This window comes from Serinus canaria, chromosome 8 (genome assembly GCF_022539315.1).
Source record: "Serinus canaria isolate serCan28SL12 chromosome 8, serCan2020, whole genome shotgun sequence".
Taxonomy (NCBI): domain Eukaryota; kingdom Metazoa; phylum Chordata; class Aves; order Passeriformes; family Fringillidae; genus Serinus; species Serinus canaria.
The window spans coordinates 7,773,932-7,800,840 of NC_066322.1; the positions used below are offsets into that span (position 1 = coordinate 7,773,932).

At 44.1% G+C, this 26,909-nt stretch overlaps 1 protein-coding gene across 1 annotated transcript in view; it reads left to right on the plus strand.

The window, feature by feature from the left end:
* Positions 1–11,170: 11,170 nt before the first annotated feature.
* Positions 11,171–26,909, plus strand: part of TRABD2B (TraB domain containing 2B) — a 266,051-nt gene continuing 250,312 nt past the window's right edge. The window contains exons 1-2 of the mRNA XM_030226458.2: positions 11,171–11,372; positions 11,807–12,367. Of these exons, the coding sequence (XP_030082318.1) occupies positions 11,265–11,372; positions 11,807–12,367 (669 nt within the window). The 5' untranslated portion in view covers positions 11,171–11,264. The remainder of the gene's footprint in view (positions 11,373–11,806; positions 12,368–26,909) is intronic.

The window sequence follows — 26,909 nt, forward strand, 5'->3', positions numbered from 1 at the left end:
AGACTTGGTGGGATTTGCCAGCAATATTAAAGCAAGCTCTGCAGGCACATGATCCCCAACTGTGCCCTAGCAGGCAGCCTGGGAAATGCCCATCTAGAGATGCAGTGGATTCCCTTAACTACTGAGCCATGAAGACATGAGCTGTCTAAGCAAGCAAGACACTGTGATGGTCAGTCATTCTTGAGAGGCTTCCCAGAACAGGGAGTTCAAATCCAAGACTAGAGGAAGAAACCTCAGTGGGGTCCAGGCTGGTTTGATAGTGATACCTGATTTATTTTTCAACATGAACGAATCACAAGAGAAGCAACAGAGGAGAATGGAAAGAGCAAAATACTTCAACAGAGTGTTTAGCCAGTGAACACAGGGTTTCCTGGGAGGAGAGCACAGTGCTTTTTGTGGGAAGCTGGCTGAGAGAACAGCAGCAAGGAGACAGCTACCAACAGATAATGAACAGAGTCTGCAGGAGACCAGGAACAGTTCAGTTTTAGGAATGCTGGTGCTTTTCCAGTTCAAAGGGAGTATCTTGCCATCTTCTGTGGCTCCTTCAGGGGAAGATCTGGTAAGACTTCTAGTGCTTATCTCCATGGGCAGACACAAACATCGAGCCTTGAGTCACATTGTCCCATGCTTGGATAATGGAAGCTCAGCTGTTTAGCTGTTTGATCCTACAATGCCTTCATTCTTCTCATACCTGCATCCTCTTAAGATATGTCACAGAGCTAAAAGCATGAGCCCGTCTTAATAGAGTTTTAAACTTCTGACAACACTCAGGCTTTAAAAGGAGGGTCATAGGTGCTTTGGGAGACTTTTCTCTCATTTCATTTAAGAAAAGGACTTCTCACAGATCTTTAAACACCAGAATAGATATGCATATATTTTTCAGTGTATGGATTCAAATCCTTGGTTTCTTTGGCAAAAGGCCATATAAATTCTCATGGATTTATTATTGCCTGATATAAATTTACTACTCAGAAAGAATAATATTTCATTTGTTTTATCGTCAGTGCCTCCAAATAAGGTGAAAATAGGTTTAAGTCTTTCATTGAGCATCTTGATGAGGGTGGAGAAGGAACATAAAAAGAAGCCAAAAGGACACTTAAAGAATTGATATAAGGCTCCATCAGCTATAATTCAGTTGATAAACTCAGGTCTCCTTTACAATGAATTACAATGCCAAGAGATTTGTTCTGTAAATCCTGTCCAGAACTTGGCAACACCATTCCTAAAAAAAAGAAAGCAAACTCCCAGGGGACTAGAGCAATACTTTTCATCTGAATAAGCAGAGTTTGATCTTAGCCATGTTGGCTTTTAGGTGCTTCCTATTTTATGTAGAGGATTTGGGGCCACAGAGACAGATCACCAGCAGAGGTAGGAGCAGGACTGTCACAGCATATGTCACAGTTGAGACAGCCATGATACACAGAGTGTCTCCATACAATTCCAGAAAGCTTCGACCCATACAGGGTAACACCCTATCCCATCAGAAGGCTTTAAGTATCCACCCATTCTTGTTCTTCAGCACAACCTTATATGCCCTTATTGTACATGCATTGCACCTGTGTGCCCTCTGTACCCTTTTGAGATTGCCAGTGCACCTGGGCCCTCCATGGACCATTACTTTCAATGCTGTTCACCTGACCTACACAGCTGTAGCCCATTAGGGATGAGGCTCAGCTGCAGCCCCACTCCCACTTACCACAAACTGTGAACCTCCACGGGACCTCAAACTCTTCAGTTTGCAGATCTGTAGGTATATGCATAGCTTCACAAAGTTAAATTCATCCAGCTAAAGTCATTTCTTTGGCAGCTCTACTTATTCCATGACTCTTTATTATCTTCACAGTGACCTCATTCAGAGGGGACACTGCAGGGATCTCACCTCCCTGTATCAGCCCCCAAATGAGGTAGGCTTGGGATTCAGGGAGCAGGACCTGGACTTCAGCAGTGGCAGAGATCCAAGTGTGCAGAAAAGTGTGCTTGGCTTTTTGTGACAGTGTAGAGTGAAATCAAAGAGTTGCGCTGTTTGGACTCTGGAGCTTCTCCAAAGCTTATGTTCAGACGCAGACTTGCCTCCATTTATCAAACTTACTTAGCTTGAAGAGTCTGACCATGTGGTTACCACCATATTACCATCTGAGATATTAAGTTTATGCTACTGAATAAATTTATGACTTGAAAGCCTGATCCTTGTCACTGGGGATTCAGGATGTGGACAGATGAAGCAATTTGCTCAGAGTCAAAAAGAGGATGGGTTACAAAGTTGAGGACTAAAGCAGAACCCCTGAGTCCCAAGTTTTTGGCCAGTGCCCAGGGGGATTCCTTCTCCTTTCCAGGGACTGAAAGATCAGTGAATTGCTCTCTAAATACTTCCAATGGGAACTCTCCAAAACACAGCAAATGGGATTTTTCACACTTTGACTAATGAAAGCTTGGCACATGGCATGACAAATAAAATCCTCACTGCCAGCAGTACAGATATATATATAATTATGTTTATTTCTACAGGGCTTGTGAATAAGCAAGACATTTTTCACCCATGAAAGGCAGTTTCTATGTGCTTGTGTAAGTTAGCAACAACAACAAAAAAGTGTGACTGATGATCCCAATGAACATCATCTCAATGAGATTTAAATAGTCGTAACTTTTTGCTTCTCAAAAAGAAGTCTCTCTTTTTACTTTACTTACCCTACAAACTTCTAGGTTTATAGTCACTATATTTCTCTGCTCTTGACAGAAATACAGACATAATTCATCCTTTTGTTTCATGTTTAGAAACTAGTTATCATCACGGGGCTAGGTATGTATAGAGAGAGATGCAACAAGATGTGCTCAGAAAGCACAGTGTCTGCAAGATCTACTTCCACATGAAAACAAAGCTAGTTTCTAACAAAGGGGGAGAGCCCATTCTTCTTGCCAAATTATGACATTTCTTTTATTTGATACTCTTTCCCTGCTTTTTTTTGGTGTTTTCCACATGACCAGTGCTAAAAAGAGGAGAGACTAATCCTTTACTCCTCATGCAAGCAGACTAAAAATTATTAGACACAGACTGGGACTGACCAACATGCACTAAAGACACACTTCCAAAACAGACAGTTTTTTCTCTTTGCTCTAACTGTTTGGAAAACAGTGCACTGAAAAAAGCCCTGAAAACAGTAATTTCTGTGAACTACTTATAGTGGGATCCCACCAAATAAATAAGAGATGACCTGGCCATAGCCTTCCAGATCACAGCAAACTTGATATCCCTAGGACAGTGCAGCAGAGGAGCCCTTATTGGTATTTCCAGGGACTTGCCAGGGTGTGAAATATTTATTTTTTCTCAAGTCCAAAAGGATTACTGGGACTATTTTAAATTTGTTTCAAAGAAACAATAGAAGAGCTTTATAGTTCTGCAATAATCAGAAGATAGGTAAGAAGAGATAGGTAAGTTGTGAGGTGCTTTAGCACAGTAGAGCATCAGGTTTTATTTGATTAATTCTTCCCCACAGCTTGGAATGGATACAGACAGTGTGATTTCAGGGCAGGAGTAACTTCAAAGTGCAGGCTGGGTATCACAGATCCAAGCATGCACAGCTGGATCTCAAATGTATAAGCCACTATGACTTGCACATGAGGAAGGAAAGGGGAAGATTACTATGATCTGAAATGTCAAAGCTTCTTCCACATGATTAAGTGCATCTACATGTTCTACTCAAACCAGCAGAAGTTGTTTCCAGGCAACAGAAAGAAATGAGTAGGACTCCACACTAGGTATGTGGCTGTAAAACATACTTATGCACTGCTCCTCACCTGAGAGTTTCTAAAAACAGGACAAAATCATGATTTGGACAGAGAACTGGTTGTGTTACAAGAAAATCACAGGTATTGAAAAAGCTTTCTGTCATTTTCCATGTGGAGAAGAGGACAAGTGATACAGCATAGAGATGGTTAGGACTCCCTTGTAATACATAAACCAGATTTCTCATAAAAGGAGGCAGCCAGATTTCTCCTGCAGCAGAAGCCCTACAAGGCCATGAGCAGGTAGCACATACTGGCTGTAGCATCCCCAGCAGCCCACTTATCAGGAAACACCATCACAGGCTGAAATCCAGGAGTTGAAATCCAGAGAGAAGACCATCCCCATGATGAACATGCAAAATCATTGCTGCAGTGCTGGCATGAACTTTGAGCCTTGGGGTCTCTCAGCACCACTAGCATTAAGGCAGAGTCCTCAACCTTAGCCTTACTTAGAAGTAATTTTATAACTTTGTAGGAAATTTGTTATTTACCCTTTTTAATGGAATCAGGATGACTTGCAAGGTTTCACCAAGAATTTTCACACTGGAGAAGAAATAGCTTTGTGCGGGACTGCTATTAAAAGGCAGGAATGCAATTATTTTGACCTGAACCAAAATAATGGATGGCACAGAATGGAGGAAATGAGGTGAGTAGCTATTACAGAGGGCTACCCCCAGCCTCTACTCCTAGGTGAGATGAACATCTGGTTGGGATAGTGGATGTCCACCTGACCCAGCTCTGGCCAAGCTAGATTAGATCCCTTCTAAACCAACTTGTCTAAGACTCATGAAACCAAACAGACACACTCATATGGCATTCTGAGATTATGGAAGTTTAGATCCTGGCCAATTTCTATTGTTAAGCTCACAAAACACTGTGATTAATAATGGAAAATGCTTCAGCTGCTATTTATTTGGGGCACTTTTACCATGTGACATCAGAAAATATTCCATGGTGGAATTTATTAACATAAAAACGGACTCAGTGAGACTTTGTGATCTATAAAACTTCCAGCTAACTAGACTTTTGGTTATCCCATCGACAGATGGTGTTTTTCTGAACTGGTTATGTTGATTCACAGCATTGAAGCAGTTACTGGAAAAAAGGACCATGAATTTAATAAGGAGCAGGCCCACACACGCAACAAATGTGAGCCATATTCTACCAGCTCCAAAAGAAAAAAGCAGCAGTTTTTACACCAAATTGCCAAAATATTGGCACATTTTGCATGTCTATTATGTGTTCCAAGCCACTGAAATAGGAATGCTGTTGGCAAATGAACTACATCAGACATACACACAACATTATTGAATTTCCTTGGAATATTCTGGTCCAGGTTAGGCCAAAAATGCAGAGAATGCACTTCTCTTTCAGAAGTGCTGTCTTGGAGGGCCAGTTTAGCTGCCTTATAATAAAGACTCATCTCACTTAAAAAACCCTCCCAGGCTTCTCATTAATAAATGCCAATGAACATAATATGATACCCAGGTTGTATAAATCAATGGCAATCCAGAAACCAGGAAAAGAAAATAGAGTGAATAACAATAAAGAGTGGAGCATTTAGAGGACTCTTGAGCAGCTGAACTCACAATCATTCTCCAAACATGAAAGAGGCTTCAACTGTTTATGAAATTAAGTGGAGCCTTTGGAACTGCACACTGAACTATGTTGAACAGGAAGAAATCTTTTTGCTTATTAGGCCTCAAGGAGATAATCTGTAGTGCTATGGAAACTGCTATGGCCTTTTCTATGCAGCAGGGAGATTACTTCTGTTCAGGTGGATGAGCTGCTTTCAGACCTTTTTTTTCACCAGCTCTCTCATTTAATATGCTGTAGGAATGGAACAGCAGCGTTCTGCTTCAGGTGCAGACAGAAGATCTTGAAAACACAGGCTCCACCATACATGTGGTGGGACATGAGAGAAGGAGAGGCTTCTGCCTCTGTAGCTAAAATTCAGAATATTTTTGAGAGGATGGGAAAAAGGATTGAAAAGCATATAAGGGAGCATTAATAGCACTCACCTATCCCATCACCTTGTGTATATATAAATAATGTATATATGAATGCACTAATATATATAAACATATACACACATAGCTACATACACTTTCTTAGAGGTGTGCCTGGGTAATAATATAGACATACACAAGCGCAGACTAAACTTTATACAGAGGGAGAATGCATTCCAGAGTCTGACACTGGGAAAGGTTTTCTTCAGCTATTTACACGCCTAGTCTCAGGCAGGATGTGGTCTGTCATTGCAGAGGCCACAGCACAAGGTGAGACTTTGCAAAATGTAATACAAGCTATTAATGCTGGTTGGTCTGCAAAATTCATACCTCATTCTTAGAAGGCAGGATGTCAGGATTGAGAGGGGATTTTCATCAAGAATTAGATTGGTTGTTTTTGCTACACTGAGACAAAAAACACTGAATTGGACACAGAAGGACAAACAGGCAAGAAAATGTAAGATCAGCTACAGTGACTACATTGTATTGCTTGCAACACACATAAAAAAAAGATGCGAAGCATTGAAACAGTTGTGGTAATTCAGCAGTTTCAGCATGACAGTCTTAAGTAGTGGAGGCTTGTTCATCTGACAACTGCATGTTTCAAATCATGAATTGCATGGCTGAGCAATGATGTTTTATGTGACTACAACATCAAAATCAATCTTCTGCAGGAAAATCTATTTGCCAGACACATCACAGCACAGGTGTCACAGCAAATAACAAGTCATGGCATGACAGCTAGTGGTGCAACCACTTTAGGCTTAATACTTTTTTGAGTCCAGGACAGCTACAGAGAATGCCACCTGTGTATAAGAGTAAAGAAATCTAATTAGCATCTTTAATTGAACTTCAGCAGCATGATCAAACATTGAAATGAACCCTGCTCACTGAGTGGTGGGACCAGAAACCTCAGGAAGTTCCTTCCAACCTAAATTGTTCCAACCTGAAGCATACAAGAAGACTGAATCTCATCTACCATCTCTGTCAGGAGCACAAGACACCTTCAGCTTCATTCATGGAAAAGGAAAAGCTGTGTTCTTATTCTTCCAGTTTTGACACAGGAGAGGTTTGGGGAGAGTCATTGGCCACTCCAGTAAGGAGTTCCTTACTGCAGGAAGGTTTTAAGAAATGCAGAGACTGAAATTCACTGGGTACCTTCAAATGAAAGTACACCAAGGTGGAGACAGGGAAATACTGCTACATCACAGGCCAGCAGTATGGTGTTTTTCCTGTGAGGAAGGTGAGCAGTGAGGAGCACATTCTTAAAAAAAAAATGTTACACTTCCCTACATGCAAATACTGATCCCTCACAAGCTGTTTTCTCTCAGACCTAATAATCTTCTTTACCTGTTGGAAACTCACTGTAATTACAAGTTTCAATGCATGCTTCTCATTAACAAAGAAATCTACCCTCTATTCCATGGAGTTTTGTTTTACCTCATTAAACATATTGTTAAAGCCTCCACAAATATTTTTTATACCCACACGGACTCCTTATTGAATCTGGCTGTCTTCACTTTCTGTTTAAGCACAACTCACTTGGTAAGTTGTTGCCTCACCATACCCCTAAGGTGGTTGCCTTTAAGTGGTTGGTGAAATGATTAATATTTATTTAGTAAGGTTCTTTGAAAATGATACATGACATAAATAACAGCTATAACTATTTATTATGCTTCCACAAAAATAATACAGCTTTTGTAAGGTTAAAAGCCAATTCTCCCATTCATTTTCTTAAAATTTGTTAAAACCAAACTAACGTAACCTTCCATTTGCAGCTTAGCCCTCCTTTCTCTTCACAGTTTTTAATAGTCAGTATTTTCCACCTGATTACTTCTAATCACACCATTATACTGCTTTTACAGCCTTGGGCTTTATTACAAAGCCTCTCTGTTAGTCCGGATAGGCAAAAAACAGTAGCAGGTAGGGAGCAATACACATTTTCCAAAGACCAGCACCATTATTTAATGTTTTTGTAAATATTTACTTTAGACGCAGGCTAAATGTTACTTAAGATTTGTTCTAAACTGCTGTGTTTAAAAGTAAAAATCATGAGGACATATGGAACTCATCTGAAGGAGAAAAAAAATGTTACAATTTCACAAAAGAATTAATTTCTTTACTGTTACCAAAATGTTGCCTTCATAAAACTTGTGGCATGCTTTTGTATCTTAGGTGGAACATCATGACACATATCATGTGGTTTTGTGGTCTCTTCCTACTGCCTGAAGCTCTGGCTGCAGTTTCCCCAACCTGACTGTCCCACCAAATCCGTACACACCCTCATCGTGCTCCCACTGGGATTTCTGTTCCTGTTCCGTTCTTTTTTTTTTTCCCGTTCTTCTTAGTCATCTTACCCACAAGTGGCATAAATCAAGGCGAGGCCGTGTTTTCACAGCTAGACAGTTCTTGCAACATCAGGGCTGAGTTCAGGGAAACGGCTGGAAAACTTGCTATCCACACACACACACACACACACACACCCACACACACCTGCCTTTTGGCTCATGGAAGACAAGCACAGTGCCAAAGATGTTTGTTTATTCTTGCCCTGGGTGCTTTGATATGTATGCTATCAATGAGGGCAATCGCCTCCCTCACAGCGCAGTGCAGCACCCGGCACTGAGCAGGGCCTCACATCCTCACAGACCTCCCAGGCCTCTTCCCCAGGGTGTGAGATTCTGGGTCACGTCACTCCTGGTGTCCCCACCAGCCTCCTGACGAGGCCCCTCTGTTCTTTCACAGCTTTGGAAGAGATTTGGGTAGATCAAGTCAAAGCCACTAAGCCAGGCAAGTGCAGCCATGCCACTTTGGACGTGGCAATTGCTGAACGCAAGGAGAGTTTGACTCAGGTGGAGCAAATGCAGCTCTGTGTTACAGTGTCATGACAGCATCAAGCCTGTAGCTTTGAAATCGTTTGTGGCAGTTTAGGGAAAAGCAACAGGATGCTGGGCTGTGACTGTACTTAGCCCTTGTTGTGTGACATCTGCTGGGATGTGGACTGCACAACTTTCCTGCTCTGGACCTTAATTTCAGGTCTGGGCACAGCCATCTACCGTAACCAGGCAGCACCCTGCACATTTGGGGTGGGTGGGCTGGGAGCGTGTGCTGAGGCACACGTGGGAGAAAGGTGGGGCTGATGCAGAGAGAAAGATGCTGCGGACACATGAAGCCAGGCCCTGCCCTCCCCGTCCTTGTGGGATTGTGCCATCACACCAGCAATGCTAGGGAAGTGAGTTGGTGGGGAGGGCACAAGAGCAATCACTGCCTACAAAGCAACACACACACAGCTGCTGCCACTCCATATCCCGACAGCACAGAGCCACAGGTGACTCCAACACACAGCCATGACTTAGTTTTTTCACTGGACCATCCTGTACTGCAGTGATGGGACACCCTGTGTGCTAAAAATCCTTCTGCCTCTCTGTTCTTCTCTATTTTTCCCTTATCTGAACCACACCTCTCAGGATGGAACCAGAAAATGGAATATTTATTTGAAATATTAAAGAGCTAGAATCACAATGAGGAAAAACCAGTCCCTTACTCCACCTGAGTTTTACCTGTCTGGGAGATGTGGGAGGTGAGAGAAGAGGATGAGTGGCATTACTTAGAAAGGAACTGCTGGTTCCAACACTGTGGTGAGGAGGATGCTCTCCTGCCAGGAGCAGCGTGCAAGGCATGCACACACAGTGGTTCCAAAATGCCTTTCAGCAGCCTGTGTGGCTGCTTTGGTCCATCAGTCACCACAGCAACCGGCGTCCCTCACAGTCTCTCAGGAAGTCACATTTATGTCCAGGTGGGCCTGAGTCTGTCACTGTCCTCGGCAAAACTCTGCTGGCTCCGTGCATCATAATAGCAATGACAGTATTTCATCATGTAAATTTTGGTAGTTTTGATGGTTGCAATACAGTGAGGAACTTCCTAGTTTTGGACAGGGTTTACAGTCGGGGAGGTGATGGGCAAGCCAGGATACAGATCGGCTCTGCTGCATACAGCAGCATGAGGGCGATACCCGGGGCTGGACAGTGTCCTGCGGGGAGAATGGGCTATGTCCGGCACCCTGACTCCCATCCCTGCCCGGAATGGATCTGGAGAGGCAGGAGTTCTGGGATGTGACGGTGACAAACTCACCGCGTGTTTAAAGTTTCAGAGCCTGTCCTCTGCTCTGAAACTCTTTAAACACACCGTGAGTTGGAGCTGAACTCAAACGCCTTCTGCAACGACCTCCACAGAGGGCTCCAGACGCCCAGGGATCCTGGAAGCGCTCCCGACACCAAGAGTCACCTCAGGTCGTGTTGCTGAGGCTTTTCGGTCCAAGTGGAAGCTGGATCGCTAATGATGCATGTTTGAAAAGTACACAAGTTTCTTTTCTTCCATCCTCATGTGAAGCTCAGGAGGCAGGGTCCCGGTGAGGACAGCCGAGGTACGCGCTACGGTGCTGCCCGCGCCATGCAGGGGCCATATCCTTGTCCTGCCCTCCCCGCCGGGCTCGGAGGGGCCGGGGAAAGCCGGACACGTCCTGACCGCGCGGGTCAGCGCGGCCGGCGAGGGCTGAGCGTGGGCAGGGGTGAGCCGGGTGAGCCGGCTGCCCTCGGTTCCTGCCCGTGACAAGTCCCGTCGGACTGACTCTGTCAACTGATCGAGTTTGGGGATGTCGGAACTTCTCGGTTTCGCGCTGTTGCTGTTTAACGCGACGGACGCGCCGCGCAGGTGCCGCGGGCCGGGCGGACGCCGGGTGAGCGCCGCCGCCCCTCAGCCGCAGCCGCCGCTGGGGCGCCATCGCCCCCTGGCGGCGGCCGCTGGAGGCGGGAGGCGCGGGCGGGCCGGGGCGGCTGCGCGGAACTTTCCGCCGGCGCGCGGGTCCGGCCTCCGGAGCGGGGAGCGCGGAGCGGCGCCGGGGTGCGGGGGCCGCCGCCGCCCTGCCGAGCACCGTCCGCCTTCCGCAAGGCGCCGCGGGACCCCCTTCTGGACCGCCGAATTAAAGAAAAAAAAAAGTCCAAAAAATCGTGGTTTTAAACTTTTTTACTTTCTGGCTGCTCTCCCCCCCCCCTCCCCTTCCTCCCCTCTTCTCCCCCCCCGCCCCTCTCCTCCCAACCTCCTCCCGAAGCGGCGGGGCGGGAAGGAGCGTCTCCGGTCTGCAACACCAAAGCATGGCGGAGGCTGGCGATGAGAACCGTCCTCCCCAAAGCATCCAGCGCCTCTGACAAGCCCGGAGCCAGAGGGGGTGGGGGTGGGAAAGGGAGGGAGGGGGGAGAGCATGGGAGGGAGGGGGCAGCCAGTCCTTCCCCCTGCACTTGTCAGATGCAGAGGGGACTGGCAAAGTTTGTTTGAATAAAAAAAAAAAAAAAAAAAAAAAGAGGCTAAAAAAAAAAAGGGGGAAGAGCAGGAGGAGGGGGGAGGAAAAAAAAAAAAAGATCCTAGAAATCCAAAAAGGCTCATCTGGGAAGGAGAAAGAGGAGACCGAGAGGAAGCGGGATGCAACTCAACCTGACGCTGATCTGCTTCGTCTTCGGGGGGTTCCTGCCCGACGCCGCGGCCCGGCGGGAGCAGATGGACACGGGGCAGTGCGACCTGCCCCGCTCGGTGAGCCGGGCCGGGCCGGGCCGGGGGCGCGCCGGCCCGCGGGGGATGCGCGCGTGTCCGCGGGGCGCGCGGGGGCCGCGGGGCGCGGGCGGGACGGGGGCGCGCGGAGGGACACCCCCCCCCCTCCCCGCCCCGCGCACGCGGGCGCGCGTGGCCCCCACAGGTGTGGCGGCGCTGCCCCGCGTGTTCCCCGCGGAGGGGCCCGGGACCGTGTCCCCCGCGGCGAGAGGGGGGTCACGGCGGAACCCAGCCCCACGCGGGACTCATGGTGCCCGTGGGCTTTGCTTGCTGCGAGCCCGCGTGGGGCTGGTGCGAGGAGAGGGGGAAGCGGGAAGCCCGCTCCTCCTGCCCTGCGGGCAGCCCTGAGGGTGGCATCGCTGTCTCCTTCCTTTGTGCCCCTCCATCGCTGACCAGCCCCTCTGTCTTCCCCGCAGCAAGGAGAGCTCAACTCCTTCCTCTGGACCATTCGCCGTGACCCCCCCGCTTATCTCTTCGGCACCATCCACGTGCCCTACACGCGAGTTTGGGACTTCATCCCTGACAACTCCAAGGCCGCCTTCCACTCCAGCTCCAGCGTCTACTTCGAGCTGGACCTCACGGACCCCTACACCATCTCGGGGCTGGCCAGCTGCCAGATGCTGCCCCACGGGGAGAACCTGCAGGACGTGCTGCCCCGGGAGCTGTACCGCCGCCTCAAACGCCACCTGGACTACATCAAGCTGATGCTGCCCCACTGGATGACCCCGGACCAGCGGGGCAAAGGGCTCTATGCCGACTACCTCTTCAACGCCATCGCCGGGAACTGGGAGCGCAAGAGGCCCGTCTGGGTGATGCTCATGGTGAACTCCTTGACGGAGACGGACATCCGCTCCAGAGGGGTCCCGGTGCTCGATCTCTACCTCGCCCAGGAGGCCGAGAGGATGAAGAAGAAGACGGGTGCGGTGGAGCGGGTGGAGGAGCAGTGTCACCCGCTGAATGGGCTCAACTTCTCCCAGGTAAGGAAGCTTCTGGGCCTCGTGTCTTATCCCAGGATGTGGGGGGTATTCTCCTTGTACTTCCATCAGTTGAGGGGGGTGAACCCCAAGCTTCTGCTGCAGCGGGGTGGTCACTCGTGGGCCTCAGCAGCTTTTGTGTCGGGCTGCCTGTTCTCCATCATGCTGATCCGTGCTGTGATGTGCGTGGCGAGCGCTGCGTGTGTATCACGTGTATAATTTATTTGAGAGGCAAATGTCCAGGGTGTGAATGTGTGCGTCTGCTTGCCTGTCACTTGTGAGGGAAACTTACATGCTTCCCATCCTGTCCCCGAGCTGGGTAAAAAGTTTTTTGTTTGTTTGTTTGTTTGTTTGTTTGTTTTGAAGTAAAGCAGCTCTGTGGTACTTGTCAGGAAGAGGATGAAGCATGAACAATGAAAATAGAAATTTCCACATTGTTCAGACTGATTTAAGTACATGCAAACTGTCAGTCGTCTTTTTAGTGGTCACTCCGGGTCAAAACAAAGTGGCTCGTGTTGCCCTTGTACTGGGGGAAATTGAGTGTGCAATATGCATGGGTTTATTTCATTTTAGAGGTAAATTTCAGCAAACAGAAAAGGATGTAGGTTAAGAAACAAAAGTTACTGGTGTAACTGGACTCCGGAATTCTTTCAATGGATTTAGCTTTAAACAGCCAAATACTAAGCCATGAGATCTATTTCATTTCAGTGGATTAATGAGGAACACAGTAACAGCTATTGACTTTGCTTTGTGGAACTGTTTATGTGAAATGAGATTTACTAGAAATTGAGGAAATGAATGTGTGTGGAAGAAAACAAATAATCCGGGGGAGATTTAAGATGGTGTCAGTTACTGCTATGATATTTCATTTTTAACCTGCTTTTTGTCATTAGTTTTGGATCGGTCTGTTTCCAGCCTTATCTTACTGTCCTACTTTGTCCAAAAAAATTCTTGGTGATGTGGGGGAATAAGGATTAAAGGACTAATCTTCGGTGTGATTAAAATGTCCTTAGAGCGCCTTCACCCCCTGCTCCCCTGAAGTCCAGTAGGAGCTATTTGAAGGGGAAAAAGTCTGGCTTTCACTAACATTTGGTTCATCCGATATTTCAACTAGGAGTCTTAACTTTGCATACAGTCTTCAGAGCAGACTTGTTCCATACACTTTTGAATGTATTTTCTTGTTTATCAACAAAAATAATTCAAAGAAAGCCCCTCAGGACCTTTGCTCTATTTAACACACATCCAAATCAAGGAATTCGTTTTACACTGTTCTGTCTGAAAGGTTTAAGTGCCTGTCCTCTCTGTTGAGCCCCTTCTTTAAGGTGAAGTAAAAATAATTAACCATTCCAGGCATCATATAGTGTTTGGTTGTATTAGGTCAAAAATGGCTGTTAGAATCAAGCACCTGGTTAAAAATGTACCACTTGGAAGCCTTTTAAATGTGAATCATACTGTGTTTTTTCTTTTCAGAGAGAGTGAGCAACAGAGAAAGGAAAAGGGACAGAGTACAAAACTCACTGCTGTCCTTAACCATAATTGTTTCTCTGTCCAACTTTTAAATAGAAACAAAAATTTCCCATTCATTTTGCTCCAAAAATAATCTAAAAAAGAACAGTAAAGGTATTACTGCTATTGGCAAGCAAAGGACAGTCATTTATGCAAAACATTTGTGCTGATTAAAAGAATAAATTCCATTTTAATTGTTAGAGAGAATTGACAAAGTTGCTGAAATAGATCAGTGTTCAGGAGGAATTTTCCTAGATTGAAGCTTTTTCTGGGAGCAAGGCCACCAGAACAACAGGAGACAAAATTAAACAAAACAAACCAGATATTTATTTTCTTGCTTCCTCTAGATTTCCATGCATCCTGACACCTGGCTAGTTGTTTAACAATAGTAATTTGTAATGTTATCACACCGTCTGGCAGTCCTACTGCTTGGTGTATTACTGTGCTAATTTAGTGGAGTGGATTACTATTGCAAGGTTTCACCTCCCAGTTCCAGGTCTTGGAGCCTTCCTTAAGCAACACCTAATTAAAACCTACTAAAATGGAAATCAGAAATTGAGCAGCTTTTGTCTCGCAGGGTGTTTGCACAGTTTGATGAGAACATCTGTGATAAATTATAGTCCCAAATCTGCTAAGGGCATCAGTGGTTTTTTACCTGTTTTCAGCATTACTATTACAGGAACACTGCACATTATTTCTGCATTCAGAATTTGGGTTTTAGGACTGTGCCTTGCTGAATCATGTCAGTGCATTTGTTTCCCACATCCCCAAAGTCCAGTATTTTTTCCCTAAGCAAATTAAAAAAAAAAGACAAAAAAAGCTTTTTTCCCTACTTCTTCTCCTCAAAGGCAGCTTTGTGCTACTGCAAATATTTAATCTGACTACATGCACCAAATCTGTTAATCTGATACCGTGAGGAGGAGGAAATCTAGGAGTGGTCCTGGTGTGGTACTTGGTTTTGATCTGCTCTGAAAGAAAGTGGATACACTTGCATTTTTGACCAGGAACGATCTTTGAAACGTTCTGTTGGTGGCTTTGAAATGTTGATTGTCTTAGCCGGATAAAAAGATTAAGGTGGCTCATATAATTAGCTGCTTCCTGGAGAGCCAGCTCCTGCAGGTAGGGCAGGGAGCATTGTTTTCTATTGTAAACCCCGAAACTTTGTAGTTTGATGCTCTGCTCCCCCTGAAACCCTTGCACAGTGTTTCCTGCTGCTTTTCCACATCACTCCCATCCTTCTGCCTCCTGCTGACCAGCCGCTCTCCTGCTTGGATCCTGGGGGGAAGTGTTATCCCACCTCCTGGGACTCTGGCAGCTGCTGGTCACTCAAAGTCTGGGCCCTGGGTATGGTCGAGCTGGTGTCAAGGTGTCGGAATCCCAGCAGAAGGAAGTGTTGGGAGCCTGGGTGCAGGAGAGTTTGTAGCAGGTTTGGATCAGGTTGAAACTTTACTGCTTCTTGGTATTTGAAGTTTCAGGGTTTTCATGGGAGGTGGGACAGAAAGAGCTGAGGCAAGTGAAGAAGAGGAAGTAGCCAAGTCTGTCTGACAGCACTGATGTTTATGTAGAGAGTGGCCAGAAATGGGCAAAATCAAGTTGTCCAGGGCTGAGAACTGGTGAGGGGCAGATGACACTCCAGGCCTTCTGGCAGAGGCACTGCAGCCACTATTGGCTGTGAGGACTCATCCATGTGTCCTCTGATAAGGGATGGGGGCTCTGCTGGGATTAGGGCTAAACTCTCTCTCCTCTTGGGGACCCTCATGTGAGCCTATGGTGGGAAGCTTTCCCCAGGATGTTGTTGGAGTAAGGAGAATTGTGATGGTGGCTCCTGCAGCTGCTCAGGTTTGGTGCATCCTCTCTGATGGCCCTGGGCTGTCATGGGACCCCCATCACTGTGATTGCAGTGTGTCCCCACTGAAGGTCTATACAGTCAGCAAGGGGAAGGTCTTACTCCTCTACCCAAACTGTTCCCTGGGGAGGTGGGTGGCATCTCTTACTTGTGTTTGATCCTGTTTCTCAGCAGGATCCGCAGTCCCAGACAGTGTTCATAGCCCTTTAGCTCCACGTTAGAACTAAAATTCCTTTCCCATCCCATCCCAAGCTTGCTCTCCTCAGGGACAGTCTGCAATCAGCTCATAGCAGACGCCCTAAATCCCAAGGTTTGTAGGGGAAATTTTGTATCAGGGTCCAGCTTTCTGCCAGTCTGTTGGTGAGGAAGCTGTCAGGCTGGTGAGGAGCTGCCAGCACTCCCTTCTCTCCCCTTTGGCTGTTTGGGAAGCCCTGGCTCTGGTCTCCTCTCGCTGGTATCATTTCCAACTGCAGGGGGAGATGTTAAATATCAAACCAGTGTTGATTGGATCAGAGACGGCCTCAAAGAAAGAAACCTCAGACTGTGCCAGATTAAACTTCACACTTCACCATTCTCCCCCTTTCATTTCTTTGCCGCCTCATTCTCTGCACAAATAAACCTCATCTCCCCGCTTTCTACCAATGAGACAGCATTCATGGGGCAGGAATGACTTTGTTAACAAAATCAGTCTTCATTTCCCAGGTCCTGCTGTTCCATCAAACCCTGGGACATGGCAGCTTTGATTACTCTGGTGATAGGATTAGAGGGGAGAACAAATGCTGGTTAATAAAAGGCCAATGGGTGGTCCATCATGTTTGGTCACTGACAGCTCTGCAGCCTCAAAGCTGGACCTTCAGTGGCAAAACAGTAATATACACAGTAATATACAGGCAGGGCCACATCCTGGACTCTCTATTCAATCTGCCCTGTCCCCTTGAAAAACGAAACATTTCTGTGATCACAAAGCTGGGATTCTCCAAGCTGACAGGACCAATGTAACTGACTTCAAGAGAAATGTACTTATTTGTCTTAATGAAAGATGTGGGCTCAAAGTTTTCTGAACTGAATTAAAGGACTGTTTCAGAGCTAGCTGACTTTTGATAGTCTGTATAGTTTATATGAGGGAGTATTACTGATTTTTTAAAAATTTTTGAAATAAAAGTGGTTTTTGCCTAGTAGAAATGGCATCTTCTTGCTTTTATAGAACTTCAGGTTTTGTGAAGAGATTGGGAATCATCAAAAACAGCATTACCTGTTTTGATTGCTGAATGTTTGAAAGAAATGTTGTTGAAGGGTTTGATTTCACATAGCTATACATATTGCACATACTTTTCAGCTTGCTGTCTTTTGTTAAACTACCATTCCCTTCACCCCCTTATGCCCCAGGGTAAAAGAATTCCCCCAGCAAAATTAATCTCGGGGTAGAAATTCACACAGCAAAAATAGAAATCCTTCCATTTAATTCTCTTGAAGTACTAGTGGGAGCTGCTTTATGCTTTCACCAGGGGAGCTGTTGAGGATGAAACTATGCAAGTATTAAAATGACAGTTGTGGCACTAACACCTAAAAGGATCAGCAGCTGATGTTTTATAGCCGTACCCACATATAGGTGTTTCTCTCCACAGCCAGTGACTGTGTGCTCCTGCCCCACAACCCCTTGGAAGGCTCACCCAGGCATTTGATGCCTAAAGCAGCCAGTCACTAATGATGGCTTGAGGGGCAGCTGGCAATTCATCTGTTTTATTTATTGTGTATATAACTGCCAGAAGTGTTTGTACAACAGGTCGGGTATGAGCCTTCCCTTTCCCTCTGATCCTTCACACCCTCCTTGGTAACATCCAAGCCCAAGGCAGGCGTACCTGCTTCCCATGAGCAGGTTTGGAGGATTCTGCTGGTTGATTTGTTTGCAAAATTATGGGTGCTGCCTTTGATTGATATTAAGTAGGAATCACATCTTTGTAAAGTTCTTGAAAGGGAAAAATCCCCAGAAACAGTCTGACAGACACTCAAGTGAGTCCGTACTCCACCTGGGGCAGCTTAACTTTACCAGTATATAGAAGTCAAATAGCAGAATCGTGCCATTTTTTCCCATGTGTGTTTGCCACCTCAGAGCTGCAAACCCAGTAGGTACTGGGTTAGCCCCTGTTTAGTAAAGGGTATTTTCACAGTGATGATTTTCAATCTGTTATTTGCTGTCACTTTGTGATGCTGTTGCAGCAGCAGTCAGGATCCTCCTCCAGGCACAGAGTGCTTTGCTTATAAACAGAATGAACCATTGACCTTAAAATCCTCCACTTGAAGTATAGTGCAACCTACAGTCCTCAGAAAGTCTTTAACAGCCTGCCCTCAGCTCCCTAGTGAGTAGCAATCCACGTTATAAAGGCAGCCCACATCATTCAGGCGAGTCAGAAGTTCCTGCGTTGCAAAGGCCAGAAATGATCTTACACAAGGGCACTCACTCACCTTGCACTCCTGCAGAGAGGAGATCAGTGGCAGGGCTCCTGGCAAAGCATATTTAGGGACTTCAGAAGGACATACTGTAAAATAACAGGTTTCCCCTGTGCTATGCTTTACACTGCAAACCCTTATTAATATTTTCACTGTCATTAGGAGTTGATGAGACAGGTAAAAGGCAGAAGAAATCACAGTGTTACTGCTTAAACCATGGGAACTTTGTGTGATTTCTTTCATCTTTTGGTCTTATTAGTGAGGTTCCCTGCCTGCTTGGATGAATGACTGTAAGCTGGCATCCTCAGAGCACAGTGATTAAGTTATAGCACAAAAATGGAGATATTCAGCAATGACTGGTATTTTAGAAACTTCATTGGTTTTAACTTTCAAGGGTCAGTGTTAGAAAAGCCCCATTTTGCAAGGAAACATATCTGCCTTGTGTTCTCACACTTTCCCAAATCCCTCTTCCAAGTAGACAACCAGTACAGATGCTCAATGCCACTATACTTAAAATCTGCAAAAAGCACTCTGGGTTGATGACAAAATTTCAGTATCTTTGTGAAGCTCTCAAATTATTTCTAGGTTGCAATTACCAAGGCTTTTTTTTTTTTCTGAACATTGCAACAATTTTTGAACTTAATACTCCCAAAAGCATTATCATTTCCTCTTGCTTGAGACACCAGAAATTAAACTGGTGCCTGCAGAGCTTAAAACTGCACATATCAGTGTTTGAGTTTAATACCTCAGTTCTTGGGCTGGAATTGGAGCAAGACTATGCTCTGTGCAGAGTGGGAACAGGCATGCAACTAAACTGTAAGATTGGTTGTATCCATCACAACAGCTAGTAGTTATGGTGTCTCAACACCTCCATGAATTTGCTTTTCCTGGTGCTCAATGGAACAATACAGCTATTTTCTATAATTATTACTGTTTATTGGATCTAATTGTCATTTAAAGGCATGGAGAATGAAAAGTGACTTGGTTAATACCTGTCAGAAGCTCAAACAGAAATTCACACTCATGTCTGCTGCTTTTATCACTAGTTATTCCAACACCAGTCATTCACATTTGGATTTCCAATATTTTAGAGCTTCTGGTGCAAGTAATTTCAGGAGTTCTAGCACAATATAAATGAAAGTTGGTAAAAACTTTAAATTAAAACCATGTGCTCAGCATTTTGAAATGGATGTTGTATGGCTTGAGGAGGCTCATTAGAAAAAGTATTTTTAGTTTGAATGAGATCAAAGACCCAAGATTTTCCACTCTGAGGGTCATTTAGCATAGTCCTGGACACCCCATTTCTCATCATACATAGACTCCCATAGGCCAGTTATGCCTCAAGAAATCATCATCCCTGAAATATTGTAAAAATTAGATTTTATTGTCACTGGACCACTGCTGATTACCTCTGTCCAGGCACTGCGAGAATGCTGAGGGGTTGAAGAATCCTGCAGATGTCAAAAGTGAGTTTTATTCCTGACTTCCTCCAAATCAGGATTGCAGCTCATGCTGGTGGGTAGCAGTGTTAGAAGTGACAGACTGAATCCTGTGTGTTGTACCCATTCCAGAGTTCCTTGAAGCCAGGGAAAACACTGAGCCATCCCCAGAAACTCCTAGTAGCACACAGAGAAAGAATTGTTAAAAAAGAAAAAGAAACAAATCTGATTTCTTCTTTTCCTAGACTCAGTTAGTGTGGAAGTTATGAAGCCTTCCATATGAATTCCAGTCCAGAGGTTCTTCTTGCTTGGGTGTGCCTGCAATATGGGAGTTAGCTAAGATGGGGCAAAAAGCTAGGAATTCAGTCATAGGCAGTTAACTGTTAGCTGTATCAACATAGTTAAGGAAATAGCAACAAATGCTTTATGTTTCCCCCACATTTAATTAAACTTACTTGCTGCTGCTGCCCTGACTCTTCCATTACGGCACTTGTTGGGAGACACAGATATCTCCAATCCATAAAACAGAGGAGAAGATGCTATCATAGAGCAAAGCAATAATTATCAGCCTTCCTTAGGGAGCCAAGGAATGAGAAAAAGGAAACAAATCTTACATTTATTTTCTAACCTCTTTCCATTTTAATAAAAGTCAAGTTATGAGGAACACAGGAGAAGTATTTTTTCAAGTAGGCGGTTCTGTGTCTTGAAAGTATCCCCTCAATATTTTAGAGACTGTAGTAAATTCAAGGTCTCCATTAGGCTCCCTCACTTTTGTTAACAATCACAATGAAGACTGATTATTCTCTGTACGCTTTCTGCCACTGCACAAATTTAGCTCTCCTTTGATTTCTTGCAGCCTTTTCCTATTACAGGTGACAGCATAATAGTGATGGGGAATATTTATTTAAATGTGAGACCAAATGCTCACAGTGCTGGAGTTTGCAGAGTCAGCAGAGAGGGAGAGGGCAAAAGGCTGATTTGAGAAACATGCCTAAATTTTTGAATGTCTTTGTATTCCTGGCATGTGATTGATTTACAGTTTTAGAAATGATTTCTGAGATACATGTTATGCCAGAAGGAAGTGTGATGGGATGTCCCAATGTGTCTTGTTGATTCTAAAACACTGGTAAAATCATCACAGCACTATTAATTGTGAAAATGCTAAGCCCTACACCATGAGAAGAACTGGTCCTGGCATCCTGGGAGTCAAGTGGGATACTAACTTGTAGTTTGCTTTCAAGTCGAGGTAATTCTTTACTTTTGGGATATCACAGGGGGCAGGGGAGGTACAAGTGTGCAAAAAGGGCCTAAAAATGTTGTTTTCATAAGAGTTAATGATGCAAAAAGCCTTTCTTTTTCATAATAAATTTCTTGATTAAGACAGGAAATAGAAAGAACATTCTCAAAAAAGCTCATTGTCTGCCTGTTGGAGCAGATAACTCACTAACACCCAGAAGTGAGCAAAGTCAAGTTTTCTAATACAAAGTTATGGCCAAATCAATTCTTATATGGCTTAGACTTCAAACAACTGGGATGCAGTTCAGGTCCTTCAGCATTTCTCCTTTCCAGTATCAGAATACCAATGCGAAAATACCTCCTCAGTCCATGAGACCAGGTTATACCATCCTGAAATAATCTAGGTGTTTGGTGGGAAGATGAAGTTGAGAGGCTCAAGGCAACAGGCCCTCTTTAGGCAGGTGACACACGCTCCAGCTTTATGGATCTGCCTGTCTGCAGACTGGCATTGACCAGCTTTTTACCCAGCTAATTGTGTGAGGCCAGAGAGAATTTTCATTATTAACTTGAGTGGCTTGGCTGTGAAATGAGACATACTGTACAGTGTATAACTCAAGCTCACTTTCAAAGGAATTTTTGTTGAAGCTGGGTATCCGGAGAGATCTGAGCCTTTAACATGTAGTCATCCGAAACACACTCTAGGAACTTTGTAATTTAAGGTCAGTATTTGCACTGGTTCATGTTCCAGTAATGAAATAGTGCTTGCTTTAAAAACATACTCAATTTATATCTAAAAGTACAAAGATGGGCCTTTTCCTTGAAAATTAAACTGACTGCTCTGAGCACTTGCTTTGTGTTAACTGTGGCTGGATAAGCTTGGGATGGATATACCCTGTAGGGACTACAATATATTATGGCTCTGAAGTGGAAAGCAAGCATCATTGATGCACTTGTACATTCTCAAAACTGGAAGTATTACTTGTTGGGAATCACTTATAGTAGTACCCTTTTGTATTTTAGGAAGTGAAATGCTAAAAGTATTTAGGAAGTACAAAGAGCTAAAATCTCCCAAAAGGTGTTGAATTTTGGCATATTTTGGATGGGTTTTGTCATTACTGACAAAGAGTTCCCAGTGGAAGATATTCCTAAGAATGCAAAACACAATCACTAAACCCACATAAGATCCCTTATCACACTCTCTCTAAAGTTGTTGCAGATTCATTTGAATTACACTGGAAAGATTTATCTCTTATTAATGGAGCACTCTTCATTTTTTAAAATTGAGTTGTTGTGCAACACATCAAATAACAATGTCATAACACATCATAAATCAGTTTGTTCACTGAAGGATTCCACATGAGTTAATCTAACATCCTGGACACAGTTCATGAGCAGTTAATTTTAGCAGTTCTCTTTGATACATATCAGTTAAGGCAAAGCAACTCTAGCCATTATGGAGTACAGTCAAAACTGGTTAACGGCAAAGCAAGTACGGACAAAGATTGTTCACAGATAAAGCCTTTGGCAGATCATTCAAGGGATCTTTGCTTTATATATAGAACAATTGTAGCTCTAATACGAGCAGTGCAGACACTCTGGGACAAAGAGAAAATACACACACACACACCAAACCACAGAAGAAAACCACATACACCACTTGGTACTTGAGTCTAACAAGAAAGTCAAGCTAAAGTTCACCAACCCTGACGTAGCTACCAAAGAGCTCCATGGCAGGCAATGAGATGGGAAGAACCACCCCCAAAAAAGCATTCAGGAATTATTCCCATTGTCAGTGTGGGAGAAACTGAGAATGTTTGATTTGAAACACAAAGTCATCCGGCGGCCTGCCAAATGCCATTTATCTCAAGGTCACGCAACGTAAATAACCCAAGGGTTAGCTCCAAAGCAGGAGGTAGCTGAGCAAGACTAGGGGAAGGGATTCCTCTCTCTTCCTTGTGGATGTTTGGCACGCTACTGACAATGTTTTGAGTCCTGGCACTCCTGGTGAGTCTGGTGTATTAAGAACAGTATAACACAGCAAAAGCAGAGAATAATAGCTGAACGTAGCATTATGGAAGGGACCATGGTTTGAGACCAAGCCACTAAGCTGTCGCACATTTTCTGCAAGAATTAATCAGGGACACTAATTACAAAGGAAAACTTCAGCAGTAAAAAAAATTCTCTTGGATGCTTAAGTCTGAAAAGATTAATCCCTGATTCACAGTAGGGACAACCAATGTTTATTTACTGTTCAGCTGAGTGGTCGCATGAGTTTTTCTGTTCTTCTAAAACACAAAGTATCACAAGCTTCTTACACTTTTTAAGAGAACAACAAGTTTAGCAATTGTCACATCAATAATCCATCATTATCAGTTAGGGAAGGAAGAGGTGAGTTTTCCCAAGAGTGCTTAGACCGGAAAGTATAGCTTGGAATATAACTATGGGAGAATCCCAAAAGACTTGGCACCGGTTCCCCTGTTCTCTGAGGCAAAGCTCAGTGTAGTTTCCACTAAAACAAATTAAACAAGTTGGCAGTCCTTGTACTGGGAACCCAAAAACTGTATCTCATGAAACCAGGCAAGGTGTCTTTCGTGCTGGTTTATGCAGAAAGGAATTTCATATAGATAAATAATTTATTAAGAGAATAAGGGAGAAAAGAAATGTTAGTCAATATTCTTCTAATTTATTTGTGATTTTGATACACTTAAAAACCAGACTGAGTAGAGTTACTTGTGATTTCATGTTGAATTTTTGATGCCATGAAAAAAAATGAACTAAACTCACTAAGTCAGAAGGAAAACTAAAAGTGATTTGATTCAGTCAGCACCACTTGAGGTCATCTGCAAAGTCCTGTACATCTATGTGGCCTGAACACCATTCCTTCCAAACAGAAGGGAAGCAAGATGGGCATGTGGATAAAGAGCCCTGAGTCTTTGTATATACAACACAGTATTATACCTGTAGGTCTTACATAACATGTTGGAAACTGAGGCATCACTTCAAAGGCTGAAATACCCCAATTACATTACTGCATTCGGGGCAAAGACAATGATTTTTCCATCTACAAACTTGTCTTACACCTTTCAACTTATTTATTTAGTCCTCTTAGAAAAAGAAATATTTGTATGTGGAGGGGCTAGAGTTGATGAGATGGTGATGTGAAGGGGACATCTGGAGAAGTCCAGGCTGATTGTGAACTCCAGAACCTACAGCTCTTTGGGCAAGGGACTATGGGACACATCTTCATCCCTGGTGAATAGAGTGGTTCCACCTCTCTTTGCTATTTTAGCCCCTAAAGGAATTGATTTTTTTCAAATGCAAATGGTCTTGAAAATGGCAGAGAGCATAGACTTGCATCATTAGCAATGAACCAAGGGCTTGTGTGTTGCAACAACCTTTGTTGAGAGATTGCTGTGTTGAAAATCCACTGATTTTGGCACATGCTGGAGAACTCAGCAGTTCCACTTTGCATGTCCTGCCATCATTCAACAGGCAGACCCTCTAGCTAGACATCGCAGTAGGGCAGCCAGTTGGCTTCTCCCAACCTCCTTAGGTTTCCAGATGTCATAACAAAATGAGAGAGAGAGACTTAGCCATCTCCCATGTGTTTACGCTGGAGCTGCTAGGCAGAAACCAAGCCACAACACTGCACAGCTTTTCAAAAAGGACTTAATAGGCCTCTCTGTAAACAGATCTAAATATTTGCTCCAGTGACATTTATCGCATCACACGTCTGGCGCGAGTGTTTCGTCCTTGTTTTGCTTGCATGTTTGGATTCTCTTATAAACATTAATGAAGTGCCTGAATACAAATGAATAATCCTCCCCCTTTCTTCCCACCCTGGAGGGGAGGGGAATGGGAGGGCATGAAGCAATAATAGTTCAACCTTCAACCCGTAATTGCTCGGTACATTTTGATGACAGTTTTCTTTCTCACGTGCTTTAAAAGACTTTATTCGTCAAGTACATCTATGCAGAAGGCATTGCACCTTTCTTCAAAGGCAGCTGCAGCCAGAGTTGGAGTGGGGGGCACTTAGCAGGCAGCACTGTGTCATTTGATGTTTGAGCAGTCGTAGCAAGTTGACTTGCTGCTGGGTTCCCAGCAGGCTGCCAGAATTCTGCCCCGTCTACAAGGCTTTTAACAGAGGATATATTTAATATATGCTTTCCTAGGCGTCTGCTGTTGAGCTGGACAGAATAATGAGTCTGAAGCACCTCAGATCTAACTCCATTTGATAGTTCATCTACCTTTTGCTGGAGAACTGAGGTCATTCAATAGGTATTTTCCAATTACCTACAGCTTCAATGACTAGAGACAGTGTGTTTCCAAGTAGACCCTTCTGATCTTTCAAAGCCTTTATGGAGGCCCTAGAAGGTGGTTGTCTTGGTTGTCTTTGTGCCCAGTTTTGAACTGAAACCGCCACATCCTCCTTTTGATTTTGTCACTAAAGGAGAAGGAGAGTGTGGGGTAAGGAAAGACTGACCAAATCTTGTTTCGGTAGATTTCTCTGGACACAACCTTTAGAAGATAATTTTGTTGTCTAGGATATGAGAACATAAACCAAATGTCTTAGAAGCTTGTTTCCTGATCCTGAGAGGGGTGAAGTTGTGAAACAGATCAAGGCATCATCCCTGAACCTGTTCCAGACTGAGAAAACATTGAGTATTTCATTCCTGTGTGGAGCAGTTATATTACCGCTCCATTCTCCCTGTGCAGTTCAAAATGTCACAATGTCTTCCATGCACAATAAATTAACATCATCTCCTGCCAGGTGGGACAGTGCTTTGCTCAAGACTTTACTAAGCATCTTTAGTTTCTGCAGCTGGGCTTGTAGGAGCAGTGGTTTGGCTTGCTTGGAAGCCAGTAATAAAAGAAATTTTCTTTTAGTCATGAGGGGCTCTTCAGAAATTCCCTGAACTCATGCAACTAAGCTTTCAGCTCTTTGTTGAGAGCAAAACTGCTGCATTTAAGCTGTGGGACATAAAAGAGGTAATCAATACCCAGAAAGTTCATTCTTCAAACAGTCTTTAAGAAAAAAATCATCCTGTACAAGACATCTACGGGTCTGTTGTGTGCAATACTACTAAGTGCAAAGGATTTATGTCCCAATAGTCAGGCTTTGGGAGGTCAAAACTAATACCCAAGAGAAAAAAAAAAGCATGTGTTTCCTTCATCTGAATGATTAGGTATAAAATGGGTTAAAAATTAATACTGTCTTTGGTTCAGCTTGTATATGAAACCATTCTGCCTGCACATACTTGAGTACTATTCGAAAGTGCCTGTCATCTCCATTAATTATCAAATTGCTTATTCAGTCTGTGCATTCCTTGCATAAATCCATATCAACTTTGCCTCTTGTAACAGTGTTTGTTTATATGAGCTGGAACTCTCAATCCTGAGCAGACTAAAACGCCTCTCGAAAGAATTTCTTCGTCTGAACCTACAGGGACCCAGGCTAATTTCTATTCAGAGGATGCTTTTTTGGTGAGGAGTTGGGAGTCACAAATTGGCTGGAAAGGCGTCCTTTTGTCACTTCTGTCCATATTGATAATTCAGATAGAAGAGACTAAAATCGTTACAGTTCTCAGCAGCTGTGAAGTGTACACCAGAAAAAACAAAAAGTTTGGAGAAAGGGTAGAAAAAAGAATTTGATGATATTTTTGTCATCTTCTTTCTAATGTGCCAATACTAACGGAGGCTTTTTTTAAAATAACTTATAGTCCAGTGTGTTCCTTTGTCCCTATCACACAAGCATTCTGCCTTTTGCTCATTTGCTGGAATACAAACATGGAAGTGTATTTGGAACTAGCTGGAGTCTTAAAAAAACAAAATTAAGGCAAGCTGCCAGATCAAAATCTAATACACAACATATGTTTACAGGGTTATAGTCTCTTGCCATGCTGGCTTTAGCAGCACTCCAGTGTGAAGTAGAGTTAATGCCTTCCAAGATCTTTTATCATACATCGTTCTTATCAAAACAGTAAAAATACTGGTTTTATTTCATCCAATGCACCTTTCCTCTTGTCTGAAGCCGTTTGAATTCCCCACCACATTTGGGATCAACAGAGGA